At 46.4% G+C, this 20,360-nt stretch overlaps 1 protein-coding gene across 3 annotated transcripts in view; it reads left to right on the top strand.

The window, feature by feature from the left end:
* Nucleotides 1–20,360, top strand: part of rad52 (RAD52 homolog, DNA repair protein) — a 65,238-nt gene that overhangs the window by 30,210 nt on the left and 14,668 nt on the right. For all 3 annotated transcript variants that reach the window (XM_072484595.1, XM_072484594.1, XM_072484592.1), the window contains exons 3-7: nucleotides 4,663–4,756; nucleotides 6,600–6,667; nucleotides 6,799–6,917; nucleotides 8,461–8,536; nucleotides 14,335–14,531. In XM_072484595.1, the coding sequence (XP_072340696.1) occupies nucleotides 4,663–4,756; nucleotides 6,600–6,667; nucleotides 6,799–6,917; nucleotides 8,461–8,536; nucleotides 14,335–14,531 (554 nt within the window). The remainder of the gene's footprint in view (nucleotides 1–4,662; nucleotides 4,757–6,599; nucleotides 6,668–6,798; nucleotides 6,918–8,460; nucleotides 8,537–14,334; nucleotides 14,532–20,360) is intronic.

Below are 20,360 nucleotides of genomic sequence, written 5' to 3'. Positions count from 1 at the left end.
CCTCTGTCTTCTCCCTATGAGCCCTGATGGAGATTAACTCTCCCCTGATCACCGCCTTCAACGCCTCCCATACCACCCCCACCCGCACCTCCCCATTGTCGTTGGCCTCCAAGTACCTTTCGATACACCCCCTCACCTTCCCACACACCACCTCATCTGCCAGCAGTCCCACGTCCAGCCGCCACAGCGGGCGTTGGTCCCTCTCCTCTCCCAGCTCCAGTTGCACCCAGTGTGGGGCGTGGTACGAAACGGCTATGGCCGAATACTCCGTCCCCTCCACCCTCGGGATGAGCACCCTGCCCAGAATTTTAAAAATCTATCCAGGAGTAGGCTTTGTGCACATGGGAGAAAAAAGAAAATTCCCTGGCCTGCGGCCTTGCAAACCACCATGGGTCCACTCTTTCCCCCCCCCCCCCCCCCCCATCTGATCCATAAACCCCCTAAGCACCTTGGCCGCAGCCGGCCTCTTTCCAGTCCTTGAACTGGAGCAGTCCAGTGCTGGGTCCAACACTGTATTGAAGTTCCCTCCCATTATCAGGCCTCCTATCTCCAGGTCCGGAATGCGCCCCAACATGCGCTTCATGAATCCAGCATCATCCCAGTTCAGGGCGTATACATTTACCAACACCACCCACGTCCCTTGCAACCTACCACTCACCATCACACATCTCCCTCCATTATCCACTACGATAGTCTTGGCCTCAAATGACACACGCTTTCCCACCAATATTGCCACCCCTCTATTCTTCGCGTCCAGTCCAGAGTGGAATACCTGTCGTACCCATCCCTTTCTTAACCTGACCTGGTCCGCCACCTTCAGGTGTGTCTCTTGGAGCATGACCACGTCCGCCTTCAGTCCTTTTAAGTGCGCAAACACTCGAGCCCTCTTCACCGGCCCATTCAGGCCCCTCACGTTCCACGTTATCAGCCGGATTTGAGGGGCTCTCAAACCCCCCCCCCCCGCCGACTAGCCATCTCCTTTTCTGGGCCAGTCCCGTGTCCTCGCCCTCCAGTCCCCCAGCCGGGGGGACCCCCGTCCCGACCACCTCTTCTGTGTCCCATTTCCTTTCGGCCAGTGCAGATGCAACCCTTTTTCTCCCCCCACCCCACCCCCGCTAGACCCCTGTCTAGCTTTTTTGCTCCCCCCATATCACTCCCGTAAGTCAGCTGACCCCGGCTTACCCCGCCGTCCCTTTGCCCTCCCTGTGTGGGAGTCTCCCAATCAATATACGTTCCTTCGTTCCCCTTCCCGCGTGTGGGAAAAACCCCGCGCTCCCTCTGGCACAGCTCCTGTCACGGCCTTGTCTCTCTCCCCCAGCCCATATAACATTCCCTGCGCGTGATTGACCCCCTATATACAACAACCATCACACATCAAACCTCAAACATCCCCCCCACCCTCTCAAACCCTCAGTTAGAGTCCAACTTTTCGGTTTGTATTAAGGTCCACGCCTCTTCTGGCATTTCAAAGTAATAGTGTTGGTCCTTGTATGTGACCCACAGTCGCGCTGGCTGCAGCATTCCGAATTTCACTCCTTTCTGGTGCAACACTGCTTTGGCCCGGTTGAAACCCGCTCTCCGCTTTGCAACCTCCGTGCTCCAGTCCGGGTATATTCGGATCTCTGCATTGTCCCACTTACTGCTCCGCTCCTTCTTGGCCCATTTCAGGACCCTCTCTCTGTCCATGAACCGGTGAAATCTCACCACCATCGCCCTTGGCGGCTCATTTGCCTTGGGCTTCCTCGCCAGCACCCGGTGTGCCCCGTCCAGCTCCAGCGACCTCGAAGGGGCCTCCGCGCCCATCATCGCCCCAAGCATCATGCTCGCGTATGCCACGGCATCGGCCCCCTCCACTCCTTCAGGGAGACCCAGGATCCGCAGATTCTTTCTCCTCGACCTGTTCTCCAGGTCTTCGAGTCTTTCCGCCCACCCCTTGTGTAGCGCCTCGTGCTGCTCCACTCTCACTGCCAGGCCCAAGAGCTCGTCCTCATTCTCACTGACTCTTTTCTGTACCTCCTGGATCCTAACCTCGTGGGCCTTCTGGGTCATCCCTAGTCCTTCAATTGCCGCCAGCATCTCCTTGCGCAGCTCCTCGAAGCAGCGCTTGATGAACTCCTGCAGCTCCGGCCCGCACTCCGCTTTGTCCCCGGCCGCCGCCATTTTGGTTTTTTTCCCTCGCTTCTCCCGCTGCTCCAATGCCGCTTTTTTGGCCGTTGCACTTCTGGCCCGGTCCATAAAAGTTGGAGGGGGACCTCTCTCTTTCCTTCCCCACGGGTTGTCTTCGAAATAATTCCATTGGGGCTCATCCAACGAGCCCGAAAGTCCGGGAAAGCCCGAAAGAGGAAAGCGGGAGCTGCCGAATCGTGCAGCTTAGCTCCGCATAGCCGCAACCGGAAGTCGAAGAAATCCATCTTAAGTGCATATGAGCTAGTGCCTGTAGCTTACAGACAAAGGTTTAGAAATTTAAGGAAAGAATTTGGTAAACATACATGGAGTTTGAAAGGCTCAAACAGAGTAATTTTGATAGGTGGATAAGGGCTTTGAAAATAGACCAAACGTATGAAGCTCTCAGAGAAATTATACTCTTGGAGGAGTTTAAAAATTCAATTCCTGGTGTAGTGAGAACTCATGTGGAAGAACAGAGGGTTAAAACTGTGAGATTAGCAGCGGAAATGGCATATGATTATGAATTAGTTCTTAAATCAAAGATTGGTTTCCAACTTCAGTTTCAGCCGGTGAGGGATAGAAACTGGGGACATGAGAAATACTCAAGTGGTAAAGGTGATCTGATGGGAGACAATAAAGAGAGTGTACCTCAGATTAAAGAAGAAATCCAGGAGGGTGGAAAAGAAATGAAAAGTTTCAAATGTTTTCACTGTAATAAACTAGGCCATGTAAAGTCAGTGTTGGTGGTTGAAGAAAAGCACTGGGAAGGCTGATGTGGTAAAACAGGATAAGACTGTGGGGTTTGTTAGAGTGGTAAAGGAAAGCCCAAGGGAAGCGAAGGAGGTGCAAACGATTGTACAGCCTGTTCAAGAAGTAATTGATAAGAAGGTGCCAGATGTCTTTAAAGAATTTACTTGCGTGGGTAAAGTTTACTCGTGTATCAGGAGGAGCAAGTAAAGAAGTCACAATTTTAAGAGATACAGGGGCTAGTCAATCTTTAATGGTAAGAGATGAGGAATTATGTAGTTTGGGAACAATGTTGCCAGAAAAGGTGGTGATATGTGGAATTCAGGGTGAGAGGAGTAGCGTTCCATTATATAAGGCAAGGTTGGAAAGTCCAGTGAAGAGTGGTGAAGTGGTAGAAGGAGTAATAGATAAACTATCTTGTCCAGGAATAGTTTATCTTGAGTAATGATATAGCTGGATCGCAGGTGGGAGTGATGCCTACTGTGGTTGATGAGCCAGTGGAAAATCAGACAACTGAAGTGTTGAAGGACGAATATCCTGGGACTTTTCCGGATTGTGTGGTAACAAGGTCGCAAAGTCACAGGTTAAGACAAGAGGAGAAATCAAAGAGTGAAGATGAAGTTGAAGTGCAATTATCAGAAACGATTTTTGATCAGATGGTTGAAAAAGAACAAGAACAGGTGGAGGATGAGGCGGATATTTTTAGCTCAGGAAAATTGGCGGAGTTGCAACAGAAAGATGTAGAAATAAAACGGATATATCAGAAAGCATATACGGAAGAGGAATCTGAGAGTATACCAGAGTGTTATTACCGTAAAAATGATGTCTTGGTGAGAAAATGGAGACCTGTACATATGCAGGCGGATGAAAAGTGGGCAGAAGTTCATCAAGGGGCTGGTTTAGCTCACTGGCCTAAATTTTTTAATTTTGAACTGTTAGACCGACTGGTTCTGAATTGATCCCATTCAGCACAGTGATAGTGCCACACAAAATTATGTGCTGTATCCCCAGTGTGAAGTTTGGACTTTGTGTCTACAAAGACTATGCAGTGGCCACTCCCACCAACACTGTCATGGGCAGGTAAATTGATGAGGGTGAATGCGAGGTCAAGTAGATTTTTTTCCCTCTTGTAGGTTCCCTCACCAGCAACAGACCTCCCCTGGCAGATATACCATTCAGGACTGGGCCAAATCAGTCAGTACAGTCGTGGTGCTTCCTGGCCACTCTTGATGGATACTTACAGATTTTTACAGACCAAATATGCGGAATGCATTTGGATTCCTCTGACATCTCGATTGTTGAACGGAGGTCATAGATTAAAAATAATTGGCAAAGAATGAGAAGGAAAATGTGGAGACATCTTTTCACACAGGCTTGTTAAGATCTGGAACACTACGTGAAAAAATGGTGGAATCATATTCAGTAGCAACCTTCAAAAGGCAATTGGCCATGTACTTGATCCTACAACATTCCTTCAATCTGTCATGTCCACACCTTGAGCATCTTCATTCCAGAAAACAATTGACTCTTTATGGTCTGCCCAATGAAACACCTTATTCCCCCCATAGCAATCTCATGGTCCATGCATTCTTGCTCCATCATCCACTTCTTGAAGCAACCTATTTATGTGGCAGCCTGGAGAAAAAAAAGCTTCATCCACTTGAGGTCTGTCCCACTCTAACGTATGTTTTTGTAAATATTTTCCCAATTGCCACTCATCTCTTAATCTGTCCTGATTGTTATATTCAGGTCTGCTACGTTGAGGGTCACAGGATTGTCAGCCTTGCTAATGAACTCTTTGGATATAATGGATGGTCTCATTCCATCACTCAACAAAATGTTGGTACGTACAAATGGTTTCATTTTGGTTGTTAGAAAAATGACGGTTTGGACATGAAGGACATTTAATTTCTGGGGTGTTAACGGCATTACCAGGGTGGCATGTGACGCAGTGGTTAGCACTGGGACTGCGGTGCTGAGGACCCGGGTTCGAATCTTGGCCCTGGGTCACTGTCCGTGTGGAGTTTGCACATTTTCCCCGTTTCTGCGTGGATTTCACCCCAAAGATGTGCAGGGTAGGTGGATTGGCTATGCTAAATTGCCCCTTAATTGGGAAAGAAAAAATAATTGGGTACTCTAAATTTATTTTTTAAAAGGCATTACCAAATCAATTCTGCCATTATATTGTTCCCTGGTAGAATTAAGAGATGGATTATCTCACTAGAGTTCAACCTTGGAAGCTAATTTTAGGTTTGCTAAATCTGACATCTGGGGCGAGATTCTCCGACCCCCTGCCGGGTCGGAGAATCGCCGGGGGCTGGCGTGAATCCCGTCCCCGCCGGTTGCCGAATTCTCCGGCACCGGATATTCGGCAGGGGCGGGAATCACGCCGCGCTGGTTGGCGCCCCCCCCCCCCGCGATTCTCCGGCCCGGATGGGCCGAAGTCCCGCTGCTAAAATGCCTGTCCCGCCGGCGCAGATTAAACCACCTACCTTACCGGCGGGACAAGGCGGCGCGGGTGGGCTCCGGGGTCCTGGGGGGGGCGCGGAGCGATCTGGCCCCGGGGGGTGCCCCCACGGTGGCCTGGCCCGCGATCGGGGCCCACCGATCCGCGGGCGGGCCTGTGCCGTGGGGGCACTCTTTTCCTTCCGCCTTCGCCACGGTCTCCACCATGGCGGAGGCGGAAGAGACTCCCTCCACTGCGCATGCGCATGCGGAATGCCGTCAGCGGCCGCTAACGCTCCCGCGCATGCGCTGCCCGGAGATGTCATTTCCGCGCCAGCTGGCAGGGCACCAAAGGCCTTTTCCGCCAACTGACAGGGCGGAAATTCGTCCGGCGTGGGCCTAGCCCCTTAAGGTTGGGGCCCGGCCCCCCAAGATGCAGAGCATTCCGTACCTTTGGGGCAGCGCGATGCCCAACTGATTTGCGCCATTTTGGGCGCCAGTCGGCGGACATCGCGCCGATACCGGAGAATTCCGCCCCTGATTCCACCAGAAAAAAACAGAACACAAAATCTAGTAAATATTTAAAACCGTGACTGTATGATTAGAATCCATCTGCAGTCTAGTGATGTAACTGGAATAGCCACCCACTGTTTATGGCCACATCCTGGGCTTTAAAGCCAGCTGTGGATCAGTCGGTCGCGATTTTGCCCCAGATTAGACGGTTGTGGGTTCAAGTCCCACTCCTGGACATGAGTACAAAACTCTCATCTGAGAATTCAGTGCGGTACTGGGGGGAGTGCTGAACTGTCAGGTACTGTCCTTCTGTTGAAATTTTGAACTAGGTTTGTGCAGCTTGAAGGCCATTTGCACCCCTCAAAGCTAGTTTTCAAAACACTGGGCCATCAGGTAAGTTTGAATGGAAGAATATGCATGGATCTACTCCAATCATTAATTGTTTCTCTCCCACAGTTGCTGCACATGGGAGAGAGATGATCTGTAACTGGAGAAGCCAAATATTTCAGGGGCGCGAGGGGCAAGGTTATCTGCTTGTTCCTCAATCAATATCACAAGAACAGATTAGCTGATCATTCTCAAATTCATGATTGTGGAAGTTTGCTGTGCACAAATTGGCTTGATTGGCTTTAAAGTGCATTGGGATCTCAAACAATTGTGGAAGGTGCCATATAAATGCTAGTTTTCCTTTTTTTCTTTAATTTAGTTATTTGATTTCTTTATTTCAGATTTTGTGGATCTCATTAATGGAAAATTTTATGTCGGTGTCAGTGCATTTGTTAAGGTCCAACTCAAGGTATAGATGCTTGTTGCTAAAATTTTGATCTTGTTTTATGGATATAAAGAAGGAAAATTCACTTTTGTATCCAGCTGTATCTTTTTCTCAATGTAATGTGTGCAACTTCCTGTTTTGTTTTTGAAAATGAGGATGGGTCTTTTCATGAAGATGTCGGTTATGGAGTGAGTGAGGGACTGAAATCCAAGGCACTGTCACTGGAGAAGGCCAGGAAGGAAGCAGTCACTGATGGACTAAAGAGATCTATGAAGTATTAAACCATTTGCTTCTTCAGTATGTAGCAACCAGCCTCAAAAGTTCCAGAGACTAACCAATTAAGTATCATATAATAATTGCTTATTGTCACAAGTAGGCTTCAATGAAGTTACTGTGAAAAGCCCCTAGTTGCCACATTCCAGCGCCTGTTGGGAATTGAACCCACGCTGCTGGCATTTTCTGCATTACAAGCCAGTTTAGCCCACTGTGCTAAACCTGCCCCTAGTGATATTTTAAATTATAGAACGCTATACATTGTTGGATTGAATGATCAGAGAAGAATCATGGAATCCCTGCAGTGCAAGAGGAGGCCATTCGGCCCATCGAGTCTGCACCGACCCTCTGAAAGAGCACCCCACCGAGGCCCACTCCCCACCCCATCCTGTAACATCACCTAACTATTAACACTAAGGGTCAATCCACCTAACCTGTATATCTTTGGATTATGGGAGGAAAACCACGCAAATGTGGGGAGAACCAACTCCACACAGATAGTCACCCAAGGCCATAATTTAACTCGAGTCCCTGGTGCTGTACGGCAGTAGTGCTAACCAATTTTCCACTGTGCCACCATACTTTATTTGTTTATTTAAAAGTAATATTTATAAAGCTATGTTTATTTAAAGTCTAGGCACTGTTCGTTGTCTCCTTTTTCACCTCCCCTGCCCCGATAATGTACACATACCATGCATTTGTGACACTAGAAATGTTTGATTCTGTTTGCCAGTGACTGACTTGCAAGTTCTATGGCATACAAGCCAGGATGTCCCACGTTTAGTTCCAGGGAGACAAAATAAGAAAATGACGCAAAGCACTATCAGAACTAATAAGCACTTTCCTAAAACAAATTAATGATGATTTGATGAGAAAGGTGCTCCTCATCTCGGAAAATGCTTTTACCAACCCAAACGTGAACTAGAAATGCAATTTCATTGTAATAAATAAGTATGAATTGAGACTAGAAGAGCGGGCAGTAATTAACACAAGAAATTTTAAAAATTCACTCATACAATTTCACAGCAGCTTGTGAAATTCATGGCACCCCTACAGTGCAGAAGGAGGCCATTCAGCCCATCGAGTCGGCACCGACCATCTGAAAGAGCACCGTACCTCGGCACAACCTGCACATCCTTTGGACGTTAAGGGGCAATTTAGCATGGCCAATCCACCTAACCTGCTCATCTTTGAACTGTGGGAGGAAACCGGAGCAACCGGAGGAAACCCACAGACACGTGAAGAATGTGAAACCCCCACACAGTCACCCAAGGCCAGAACTGAATTTGGGTCCCTGGTGTTGTGATGCAGCAGTGCTAACCACTGTGCGACCCCAAATTAGTTTACTGAGAACTCTAGACTAAATTTGTTACCTTACCTGGATTACTTTTATTGTTAGTTTCAAATGTTGAGCAAGGACAAGATTAATAAATGACCATGGAATAACAAACCCCTGGGAAGCACACATGACAAAGGAATATTTTCTAACTGATTCATAAACAGCATAAATATGACAAAATACTCATCAATGTTTTACTTTTCAGATCTTTTGGCAACGTCTTGGGTAATTGTATTCTGGATAAAGAGTATCTACGATTAGTTAATAAACTCCCCCGGCAGGTGAGTATTTGTTCAGAAGACTTGTTGTAATTAAATTATTACTCTGTGACATAGTCTCCGCCACTAACAGTGGATACATTGGTGTTCATGTGATTTTCCTGCTTTAAGCAATGGCCTATAATAAACTATAATAGAATGAGCCTGCTTATTCCAACCTTTGTGTAAACCCTCATTTTGCTCGAACAGACTAAACATTTCCTTGACCAGCTGAAATCGAACAATATTCGGATGCTAAAGATTAATTGTAGTAGTGATCCGTCTCGGAACAGATCCTCTGCTCCTTTCTCCATGTCTTGCGGTATTGTGCTTGCCTCTTTAGTTGCTTGTCAGAGTCTCCCGTTTTCAATTTAAATGAACTATGAGCAATACGACAAAGAATATATGAGGTAGTTTTCCATTGCCCGCCTCTTAATGTGCTTAAAGGAATCCCAAATTCTCTTTCTGAAGTAAGCTCCACCTGTCAGCAGTGATTATCCCTCTCGGATCTGGCGCTCATGCCGTTGGTCACCCTGAGCATGGAATATTTCCCTGAGCCAGCGATGGCTCGTAAAAGGACGGGGATGACCACCACCAGGAGTCTCAAATTATCTGGCTATCCTCAGATACATTTTAATTTAACCTTGGCAGAACATGTTTTTTGAGAAGGATATGGTGAAGTGTGTGACTGCACACTTCTGGGCTCAGAATTCTTTCCTCTTACACACCCACTCCTTCCCCACTCGGATACACACACAGACTCTCTGCCAGGTTGTTTTGGACATTTTACTGCTGAGGAGGCATTTGAGACAGCTGTGATGGTGCCTAGACAAGCTTCCTCACTCAAACTCTGGCAGACCATCGGGTGCTGTTCCTCGCGGCCCCCCCGGCTCTCTACCAATGAGATGCATGTGTCCCTTCAAGGGCAGGTACTTGCATCTGACAGTGAACCTGTCAGCAGCAAACGAAGGAGTGAAACAGTCTATGATTGGAGGAGCAGCTCCTTGCCTATCTGTCACTTCCACTTAACTGTATTTTGAACAGTGAGTCTGTGTGCTGGACAGATAGCAGGCCATATTCTGGGCTGTAGATTGGACAACTCTGCTCTAGCCCAAGCTAGGCGACTCTTCCAACCTTGTTTAACTCCCCATGACTTTTATCTTGTCCATGCGAACACAGGCTCCCACTAACATGTCTGCACAGTAAACCCGAGAAACTATTTGGTTTCTAGCTGCTCCCTCCCTCTAGTTCCAGGCAGACTACACAAAGACTTCTGTTTGTCTGTTATGTTCATTGATTTGTAGGGAGCCGATAACCTGATCCCGAAGATGCGCTCTGACTCTTGGCAACGTGAAACGCATTAGCCTTGTATCCAAGTAGAAATGCTAATTTGTTATTCTTGATCACAACTTTGTTTCATATTAGAAGGAAATGGATAGTTGACATCACAACTAGTTGCAACCTGATATTTTCAACACCTTTCCCGGACTTTGGGTGAATTGGACTGAATTCCAAGATTGCTGCCATTGTCTCCAGCCGTGAACATCTTGCACTATTTTTTTGTGTTCAATCAAGCGATGGGTGTGTCATTGACTAGGCCAGGATTTAGAGCCAATCGTTAATTGCCCTGGAGAAGGTTGTGGTGAGCTACCTTCTTGAACTGCAGTCCATGTGATGCAGGTACACCTATAGGGCTGGAATACTCTCCCCTTATCTGGATGAGTTCAATTCCAACAACACTCCTAAACTGCAATGTGGGTGTGCCACATCACTTGAACTGCAGCAGTTCAAGGAGGCACTACCCCCTTGGGGACAATAATTGCTGATGCCATACTCTACCAAATGTCTTGATGTAAAGGGCAGTCACTCTTACCTTTCAAGTTCAGCTATTTTGTCCCATGTTTGAACCATCACCAAATAGACACAATCTGGGCTTCCATCCTAGACCTATTGTCAAGCAAACTTCAGAAGAACTAACAAGACCCCCTTCTGTTTTGCCTTATAGAGAGCTCCAAAACATAACAATCTAATGAACCTCATAATTGCAACATTAGTGTGCAGATGTCATCTAATCACCTTTTTTAAAAATAAGATGTTAACAAAAGATTGATTTTGCTTTCTGTTTTACAGTAAGCCTTTGACTCCAATGCACTTCAATTTTGGATTAAGATATTCAATTTGTTCCTTGCTCCCCATTAGATTAATTTTTCTAACAAAATAACAGTCCCATTTTCTAACTTTAGCCAGCTTGTTGCTGTGTTTTTGTCCACCTTGGCTGCAAAACATTTTACTCAGTTATCTGCAAAGAATATGCAGCAGATTAAATCAGCAGACTGTCAACAATAATTACGTTAAATAGTTACTTCGCAGTACAGAACTTGAGGTATTACTGAAAAATAAAGTTTTATCTAAGTTTTGCGTGGGACAGAATCAGAAGATTTTCATCAAAATGAATTACTTAATATTTATTTCTACGCACTGATTTCATTGAATCATAGAGTTGAGTCCAGAAGGAGGCCGCTTGGTTCATCGAGGCTGCACCAGCCCTTGGATAAAGCACCTTATTTTAGTCCACCACTCCACCCTAGCCCCGTAACCCAATAACCCCACTTTTTGGACACCGAGGGCAATTTAGCATGGCCAATCCACCTATCCTTTTTATTTCTTTTTAAAAAAAATTTAGAGTACCCAATTAAGGGGCAATTTAGCGTGGCCAATCCAGCTACCCTGCCCATCTTTGGACTGTCTGGAGGAAACCCACGCAGACACAGGGAGAACATGTAGACTCCTCACAGACAGTGACTCAAGCCGGGAATCAAACCTGGGACCCTGGAGCTATGAAACAACAGTGCTAACCACTGTGCTATCGTGCTACCCATGTGCTATGGTGTAGATTTATGGGCACCACCACCCTCCATAATCACCAATTCTTCACTTGTGGATTAAAAGTGTCATTAAAGGGCAGCACTGCTGCCTTATGGCAGCGAGCTCCCAGATTCGATCCCAGCTCTTGGTCACTGTCCATGTGGAGTTTGCACGTTCTGCCCTTGTTTGCGTGGGTTTCGCCCCCACAACCCAAAGATGTGCAGGATCGGCCACGCTAAATTGCCCCTTAACAGGAAAAAAATAATTGGGTCTTCTAAATTTAAAAAAAAAAAAAAAAGATTTTAAAAAGTGACATTAAACTGGGCTATATATTGCTGAGCATGATTCTGCAATCTTCCCAAAAGCCACACGGAGATCATTTTCACTAACTATCACAACTGTGATTGTCGAATGGCTTTAAAAAAAAATCCTTACAAGCAAATGTACTCTGAGGCCATATGTAGGCACCTCTAATGGAGCCCTATCAGAAATTAATCATCTGAGAAGACGACAGGATAGAATCGGCTAGGCCCAGCACCAAGTTTTGATTGTATTTTTCTGCTGACGGTGGGAAAATGTAACTGAATAATTTAAGGCTATACATAATGTTATTCTTGGAATTGGGATGTACGAAGGTAAAAAGATTGTGGCATTGGATGCCGAGAAGGCGTTTGACCGAGTAGAGTGGGGGTATTTCTGGAGCAGTTTGGGATTGGGCCACGATTTGTAGATTGGCTAAGGCTGCTGTACAGGGAGCTGAGGGTGATTATCCACACAAATAACATGAATTTGGGATATTTTACTCTGGACCGTGGGATCAGGCAGAGATGTTCTATGTCCCCCCCCCCTGTTGTTGGCCATCTCGTTGAGGAGTTCAGAGGTGCGGAAAGGAATAGTACGGGGGGTGGGAGGGGGGGGGGGTGTAAAGCATAGGATATCGTCGTATGTGCACGACTTGCTGTTGTATGTATCGGAACCGAGTCTGTCAATGGCTGGCATATTGGAGCTGCTTCGGGTGTTTGGGTATTTTTCAGGGTGTAAGCTAAACTTAGATAAAAGTGAATATTTTGTGTGTCTCACCCAGGAGTGGGGGGGGGAGGGGGGAGAGACGGGACGACTACCATTCCATCGGGCGCGGACACACTTCAGATATCTGGGGGTGCAGATGGCACGGGATTGGGGAGGGGGCTCTGTAGGTATAACATTACTTGTCTGGTGGGGAGGGTGAAAACGGATCTGACTAGGTGGGATGGTCTCCCTCTGTTGCTGGCAGGTCGGGTACAGGCAATTAAAATGAATGTGTTGCCACTATTCTTGTTTATTTTTCGGTGCCTGCCAATCTTCCTGCCAAAGGCATTTTTCAAGGAGGTTGAAAAGATGATTACCTCATTTATATGGGGGGGAAGGTGGCTAGGATTAGGACGTTGCTGTTGCAGAGAGGAATTAGTCGGGGGGGGGTTGGGTCTTCTGAATTTGCTATATTATTACTGGATGGCAAACGCAGAGAAGGTGAGGTGCTGGGTTAGAGAAGGGGACTCTCCAAGTGGGTTAAAATTGAAGGGTATGTGTAGTGGGTCGGGGCTGAGGGCGTTTGCAACAGTGCCACTCCCGATGGCTCTGGGGAAATACTCAGCAAGTCTGGTAGTAGTAGCGACGTTAAAAATCTGGAGGCAGTTGCGCCAGCACTTTAGGCTGGGGTAGGGGGTCAAGGGACATGCCGATTCGGGGGAATCAAAGATTTGAGCCAGGAAAGTGGGATGGGAATTTTCTGAGACCGGAGGAGAAAGGAGTCTGGGCATTAAAAGATTTGTTTCTAGGGGGGCCGGTTTGCAGGATTGAAGGAGCTGGGGCAAAATATGGGTTGAGGCAGAGGGAAATGTTTAGGTATATGCAGGTCCAAGATTTTGCTAAGAAGGAGATACAGAGCTTTCCGGTGGCGCCGGCCTCCACACTGTTGGAGGAGGTGCTGACGACAGGGGAAATGGAGATGGGGTGATGTCGGCGATTTATGGGGCGATTCTGGGAGAAGAGAAGGCATCGCTGGAGGGGATTAAGGCAAAGTGGGAGGAAGAGTTGGGAAGGGCACAGAGGAGGGGTTGTGCTGTGAGGTGCTCCGGAGGGTGAATGCCTCAACTTTGTGCATGAGGTTGAAGCTGATACAGCTGAAGGTGGTGTATAGGGAGCATTCACAAAGGTGAGGATGAGCCGTCTCTTTGAGGGGTTAGAGGATGTTTGTGAACATTCCCAGGGGGGGGGGGGGGGGGGGGGGGTGCAAACCACATTCATATGTTTTGGTCCTGGCCAAAGCTGGGCAGGTAATTTCGAAGGTGGTACATGTGAGGCTTGAGCGTGTCCTCTGGAGGCCGGGGTATCGGATCGGTAGGGGTTGGAAGCAGGTGCGGAGGCAGATGTTTCAGCCTTCGCTTCGCTGATCGCCCAAAGGCCGATCCTGTTGGGGTGGAGGTCAGTTTCTCCACCCTGTGCCCTGGCATGGTGGGGGGATCTGTTGGAGTTTCACCTCTAGGAGGTGAAGTTTGAGTTGAGGGGAATGATGGAAGGGTTCTACAATTCATGGGCTTTGTTTATTATGGACTTTCAAGAATTGGATGACATTGGGGTTTGGACTGTGTATGTTGTTGGTGACTCTGTATGGGTGGATGGTGGATTCCTGAATTCATTTCTTTGATGTCTTCAAATGTTGGGTTGTTTGGGGGTTGGTGGGAGGAAGTAATTGTTGGCCACAGGATTGACATTGTATTTGTTACCATTGATTGTTGGTGGGTGTAAATTTGGATGAAAATGTGAAAAAGGAGGAGAATAAAAATATATTTTTTTTTAAAACAGGTAAAAAGGACCTTTGGCCCCTCAAGGAACAGTTACCATTTTGGAGTCAAATAAATCGGATTCACTCACTTCACATGTTTTGTACAAACATTAAGTTATTTTTTGTCTTTAAGCAATCAGACTTTCAGCTTGCTGATGCAAAAAGAATGGACAATGAACCCATGGTGCAGAAAGCCAGATACAGCAGCATGTTACAAACTCAGAACCAGATCCTGCCTGCTCCTGCTTCACATTCCCCATACAACGGTGTTAAAGAAGAGGTAGCAGAAAGAAAGGAACATACAGCAGAAGGAACATGTAGCTTTTCACGGTTGGTGTTTATGTACATTTCAAACATTTAAGTGAAAACAGATCAGATTGCTCTATTGCTTGTCTAATCAATGAAGCATCTGATCATACATTGCCAACTATGCTAAATGTTTTGTATCTGTGTGAACTTCTGATCCCAGAGTCTCTCTTGGCATGCCTCTCATGGTGATCTAGTCATAATCCACCAGGAATTCTGTCACAGTTCAGATATTTATTTTTGTACTTCGCACTTAAATAACTGTCAAGAGCTTTGTAGATTTGGTACTTCATTCAAACACAAGCCTTCAACATTCCCCATGGAACCAGGGTTGATCACCTGGCTTAACTGTTCAATTATTTTCCCTTGCAATTAACTTGGTTATAACTGTGCTTCATTTGATACTTCATAAGGCATCAGGATTTCTGGATCAGAAAAATCTGGAATTAAAAGTGTCTAGTGATGACCAAGGCTGTGTTATAAGTTCACTAATGTCCTCCAGGAAAGGGAATCTGCTGTCCTTAACTGGTCATGCCTACATGTGTCTCCAGATCCACAGTAATGTTGTTGAATCATAATTGGCCTAGCAAACCACTCAGTCCAAGGGTAATTAGGGATGGACAATTTTGTGTCCCCTTACGAAATTCACAATCGTGATTAGTAACTTTTATTTCTTTTGCTAACTTTTCTGCAAAGTATGGTTATGAAGTCTTTCCTCCAATATTGCCTGAAGTAACCTATCAGCCCTATATTTTGACCATTATTCAAGAAGGGAAGTAGGGAAAAACTAGCAAATTACAGGCCAATGAGTGAGTCTAACTTCAATGGCAGGGAAACTATTGAAAAACATTGAGGGGCAGAATTAATCTCCACTTGGGGAGACAAGGCTAGTTAGCATGGCATTGTCAAATGGAGATCATATTTGATTTGATTTATTATTGTCACATGTATTAGTACACCGTGAAAAGTATTGTTTCTTGCATGCTGTACAAACAATGCATACCGTACATAGGGAAGGAAGGAGAGACTGCAGAATATAATGTTACAGTTATAGCAAGGTGTAGAGAAAAGATCAACTTAATACGAGGTAGGTCCATTCGAAAATCTGATGGCAGTAGGGAAGAAGCTGTTCTTGAATCGGTTGGTATGTGACCTCAAACTTTGGTATCTTTTTCCTGACGGAAAAAGATGGAAGAGAGTATGTCCGGGGTGCATGGGGTCCTTAATTATGATGACTGCCTTTCTGAGGCAGCGGGAATTATAGATAGAGTCAATGGATGGGAGGCTGGTTTCCATCAGCAGTGATGGACTGAGCTACATTCACAACCTTTTGTAGTTTCCTGCGGTCTTGGGCAGAGCAGGCTCCATACCAAGCTGTGATACAACCAGAAATAATGCTTTCTATGGTGCATCTGTAGAAGTTGGTGAGGGTCGTAGCTGACATGCCAAATTTCCTTAGTCTTCTGAGAAAGTAGAGTCATTGGTGGGCTTTGTTAACTGTAGTGTCGGCATGGGGGGACCAGGACAGGCTGTTGGTGATCTGTACACCTAAAAACTTGAAGCTCTCGACACTTTCTACTTCGTTCCCATTGATGTAGACGGCATGTTCTCCACTACGCTTCCTGAAGTCGATGACAATCTCCTTCGTTTTGTTGACATTGAGGGCGAGATTATTATCGTCGCACCAGTTCACCAGATTCTGTCTCATTCCAGTACTCTGTCTCGTCATTGTTTGAAATCCGACCCACTACCGTGGTGTCATCAGCAAATTTGAAAATCGAGTTGGAGGGGAATTTGGCCACACAGTCATAGGTGTATAAGGAGTATAGTAGGGGGCTAAGGACACAGGCTTGTGGGGCACCGATGTTGAGGATGATCGTGGAGGAGTGTTGTTGCCTATCGGTTAGAAAGTTCAGGATCCAGTCGCAGAGGGAGGAGCCGAGGCCAAGGCTACGGAGTTTGGAGATGAGTTTCGTAGGAATGATGGTGTTGAAGGCTAGCTGTAGTCGACAAATAGGAGTCTGACAGTCTTTGTTATCTAGGTGTGCAGGGCCATGGAGATGGCATCTGCTGTGGACTTGTTGCAGCGGTAGGCGAACTGTAGTGGATCAAGGCAATCCGGGAGGCTGGAGTTGATTTGTGCCATGACTAATCTTTCGAAGCACTTAATGATGATGGATGTCCGATCTACTGGACGAGTCATTAAGCCACGCTGCTTGACTTTTTTTGGTACAGGGGTGATGGTCGTCTTCTTGAAGCAGATAGGGACCTCAGATTGTTGTAAAGAGAGGTTGAAGATGTCTTACATGTTGAACATGTCTTACAAATTTGATTTAATTTTTTGAGAAGGTGACTCGGTGTGGAGATGAGTGTTAGAACTAAAGTAAAAGTTTAAATATAGTTTTCTTTTCTTTAATATAGGTTGCTTATAAAATAACCAAGCCTTATTTCTTATATTATCACTTCTGGAACAAATCGATATTACCACACCGCATCAAAGGTTATGGCACCTGGTCCAGTCCCTTGACCACTGAGAACTGACCAGGTGCCATAACTTCCGTAACAGATCTTGGTGTACTCATCCATAAATCCCTGATGACAGCAGGAGAGGTAGATAAGGTGGTTGAGACATATGGGAAACTTGCCTTTATTAACCAAGGCATAGAATGCAAGAGCAGGGAGGTTATTATGGAGTTGTACAAAATGTTGGTTAGGCAACAAGTGGAGTATTGTGTGCAGTTCTGGTCACCATACTATAGGAAGGAAGTGATTGCGCTAGAGGGGGTGCAAAGGAGATTCACTATGATTTTGCCTGGACTGGAGCGTTTTGGCTATGAAGAGAGGCTGGTTAGGTTTGGGTTGTTTTCCTTGGAGCAAAGAAGGCTGAGCGGGGGGGAACCTGATTAAGGTGTATACAATTATGACAATTACACAGGGTAGTAGGAAGGAACTTTTCCCGTTAGTGGAGGGGATCAATAGCCAGGGGGCATAGATTTAAGGTAATGGGCAGGAGGTTTATAGGAGATGTGAGGAAAGCTTTTTCACCCAGAGGGTCGTGGGAATCTGGACCTCTCTGCCCGAGAGGGTGGTGGAGCCGGGAACCCTCACAATATTTAATAAGTATTTAGATCAGTATTTGAAATGCCAAAGCATACAAGGTTACGAGCTAAGTGATGGAAAATGGGAATAAAGTAAATAGGTGCTTGATGGGAGGCACAAACACAATGGGCCTCTTTCCGTGTTGTAAAAACTCTGACTCTGACATCTGATACCGTTGGATAGATGGTGTAATGGATGTTTGTAGGGTGAGACGAAGTAAGGAGTGGAGCATAAACAACAACAGATCTGTTGAGCAAATAACTTGTTTGTACAGTGTAGATATATTGTACTTATTTATGTCTATATGACAACTCTCAAGAGCAAGTCCCAATTACTGAGAACTTCAAGAGTACTATTATTGCTTTGACATTTAGGTAAGCTATTTATAACAGATCAGGGAAGAAACTGCACACCCCATCTGTTAAATAATTTTTAGCAATTGGACCACACCTTCATTCGATTTTACTTCAGTCCTTGGATGTCACAGAGCACCACACCACCTCTCATAAGGCTTAAGATTTCTTGTTTATTACAAGAGAAACTAGTAAGCATTGTGTAATATAGTTACATATTTATAGCAGACATTCTAATTTGTGTGCAAAATTATAAGCTTGTATTAGAAGGGACCAAGTTACCACGCGCTACTTTTATCACTGATGAACTTGATTAGAAATTCAAACCAGCTTTTTTAATAAAAATCATTTTGCAGTTTCAAACCGATTCCTTACGAATTTTCAAACTGACCTAGCTTTTAGAAGTAGAAAAACATTCTGCTGACAAACTACATAATGCACCCCTTTTTGTTGCATCACACCCTTGGGTATGAAGGTCAGTAAAATGGTTGACTCTTTTAAAAATGCCACTCAGTTCGAGGTGAATTAGGGATGGGTAACAAATTCTAGCCTTGCCTGCAATGCCCACATTTCATGAAAGATTGAAATATATTGCAATTTGCTTAGCTGAGGGAGAAACAAAATTAACTGATATTTAGATGCCGGCATAAGTATTATCCTTTTGGGTTCTGTAGGATGAGATTTTCCGGCCGCTTTGCGCTCGAGGGAGAGCACAATACAGCCAGAGAACAACAAAGCGGGAGAGGCTTTGCACCTCGTGAGATTCTCCAGAGTCCTGCGAGACGTTGGAGTCGGAACCCCGCCCCAAATGGGCGGGACCGAATGACGCAGAAGTAGGTTGTAAACCTACCTTTGTGGGATCCACCGGCCTCCATCGATTCTTCAGCCTCCCCAGGGAGGCTGCAGCCAGGAGCCGATCAGTGCTGATCCACACAAATGTGGACCAGGCGGAACGGCACCTGGGTCTCCCAGGCCATCTGAGATCCCTGGGTGGTATGGGTAAATGCAGGGTAGCCCCCAACCCTCCTCCTGGAACGTGGGCACTGTTGCACTGCGCAGCTGGCACTTTGCCACTGCCACACTACCAAGGTGCCTGAATAGCACTGACATGCCAGCAGGAGTACTGCCTGGGTGCCAGTGGTAGCAGTGCAAGGCTGCCCAAGTGTGAGGGTGGCACTGCCGAGGGTCGGGGGACAAGAAACGAGGGTGGAAGGGGGGGGGTTTGCAGGGTGGGGGTGCATAGGGCAGGTCGGTGGGGGCCTCCAGGAGGATGGGGGGGGGGAAGGGGGGTTGATAGGCAGGGATCCTGGAAGGGAGGGGGGTGCTGTAAAGGGGATTGGGTGGGGGGGGGGGCCTGAGAGGGGAACCCCATAGCGGGGTGCCCTCACTTGGTGGGGGTGGGTAGTGTCCATATGTGTGTGGGGAGGGGCGGTGATATTGCCCATCGGTGGGGGACCCACAAGCTCACTTAGAGATCAGGGCACCCTTTCAAAATGGTGGCCCGATCTCAGCTCCCCAGTGCTAAAAAAACATTCTAAGTGTGAGCGAAACCGGTGAGAAACTCCCCAGGGCCCAAAAAGGTGACTGTGTCGTTTGATAGCGGTGGGGATTTCGCCAGCAGAGCCGGCGGCAAACTCCCTCAAAGACCCACTTAGTAATTTTGGGGGAGAATCGCGCCCACAGTCTTTGTTATTTCAGTATTGTGATATACATAAAATACAGATATAGGGAATACATTTGACAACATACAGGTTTGGCTCTCTCTTTTGCTGATTTTCTGCATATTGCTATTCATTGACCAGCTTTGCTGTGTTAAGAACCCTGCTGATCCCTGCGAGAATGTCTCAAAACCCTAAAGGGTGGGTGGCACGGTGGCACACGGGTTAGCACTGCTGCCTCACGGCACCAAGGAATTGATCCCGGCCCCGGGTAGCTGTCTGTGTGGAGTTTGCACATTCCCCCATATCTGCGTGGGTCTCACCCCCACAACCCAAAGATGTGCAGGGTAGGTGAATTGGCCTCGCTTAGTTGCCCCTTAATTGGAAAAAAAAAAGAATTGGATACTCTAGCTTTAAAAAAAAAACCCTGAAGGGTAACTTGAAACACCGGTTCTTAGTGGTGTATATTTGTTTCGAATAATGTGTCGAACTATGTACAACCCAGTGAGGAACCAGACCAATGGTTGTTTAAACAATTAATAAAGAATATTAAAGTAAAAGAAAATTTTAAAAACAAAAAAACTAATAACTAATATACACTATGACACTTGTTCCCAAAATATACCCCGGAACTCAAGGAGACACCCCTTTTCTCAAGCAACGTCCAATTTTAGTAATTCTAGATAAATCAAATCCAGCCAATAGTTACCACAGAATACCGCTTATGTGACCAAGTCTGGGAA

Source organism: Scyliorhinus torazame, chromosome 19 (assembly GCF_047496885.1).
Source record: "Scyliorhinus torazame isolate Kashiwa2021f chromosome 19, sScyTor2.1, whole genome shotgun sequence".
Classification (NCBI taxonomy): domain Eukaryota; kingdom Metazoa; phylum Chordata; class Chondrichthyes; order Carcharhiniformes; family Scyliorhinidae; genus Scyliorhinus; species Scyliorhinus torazame.
Note: the sequence above shows the minus strand (reverse complement) of the source record. Positions and strands in the feature narration are given on the sequence as shown.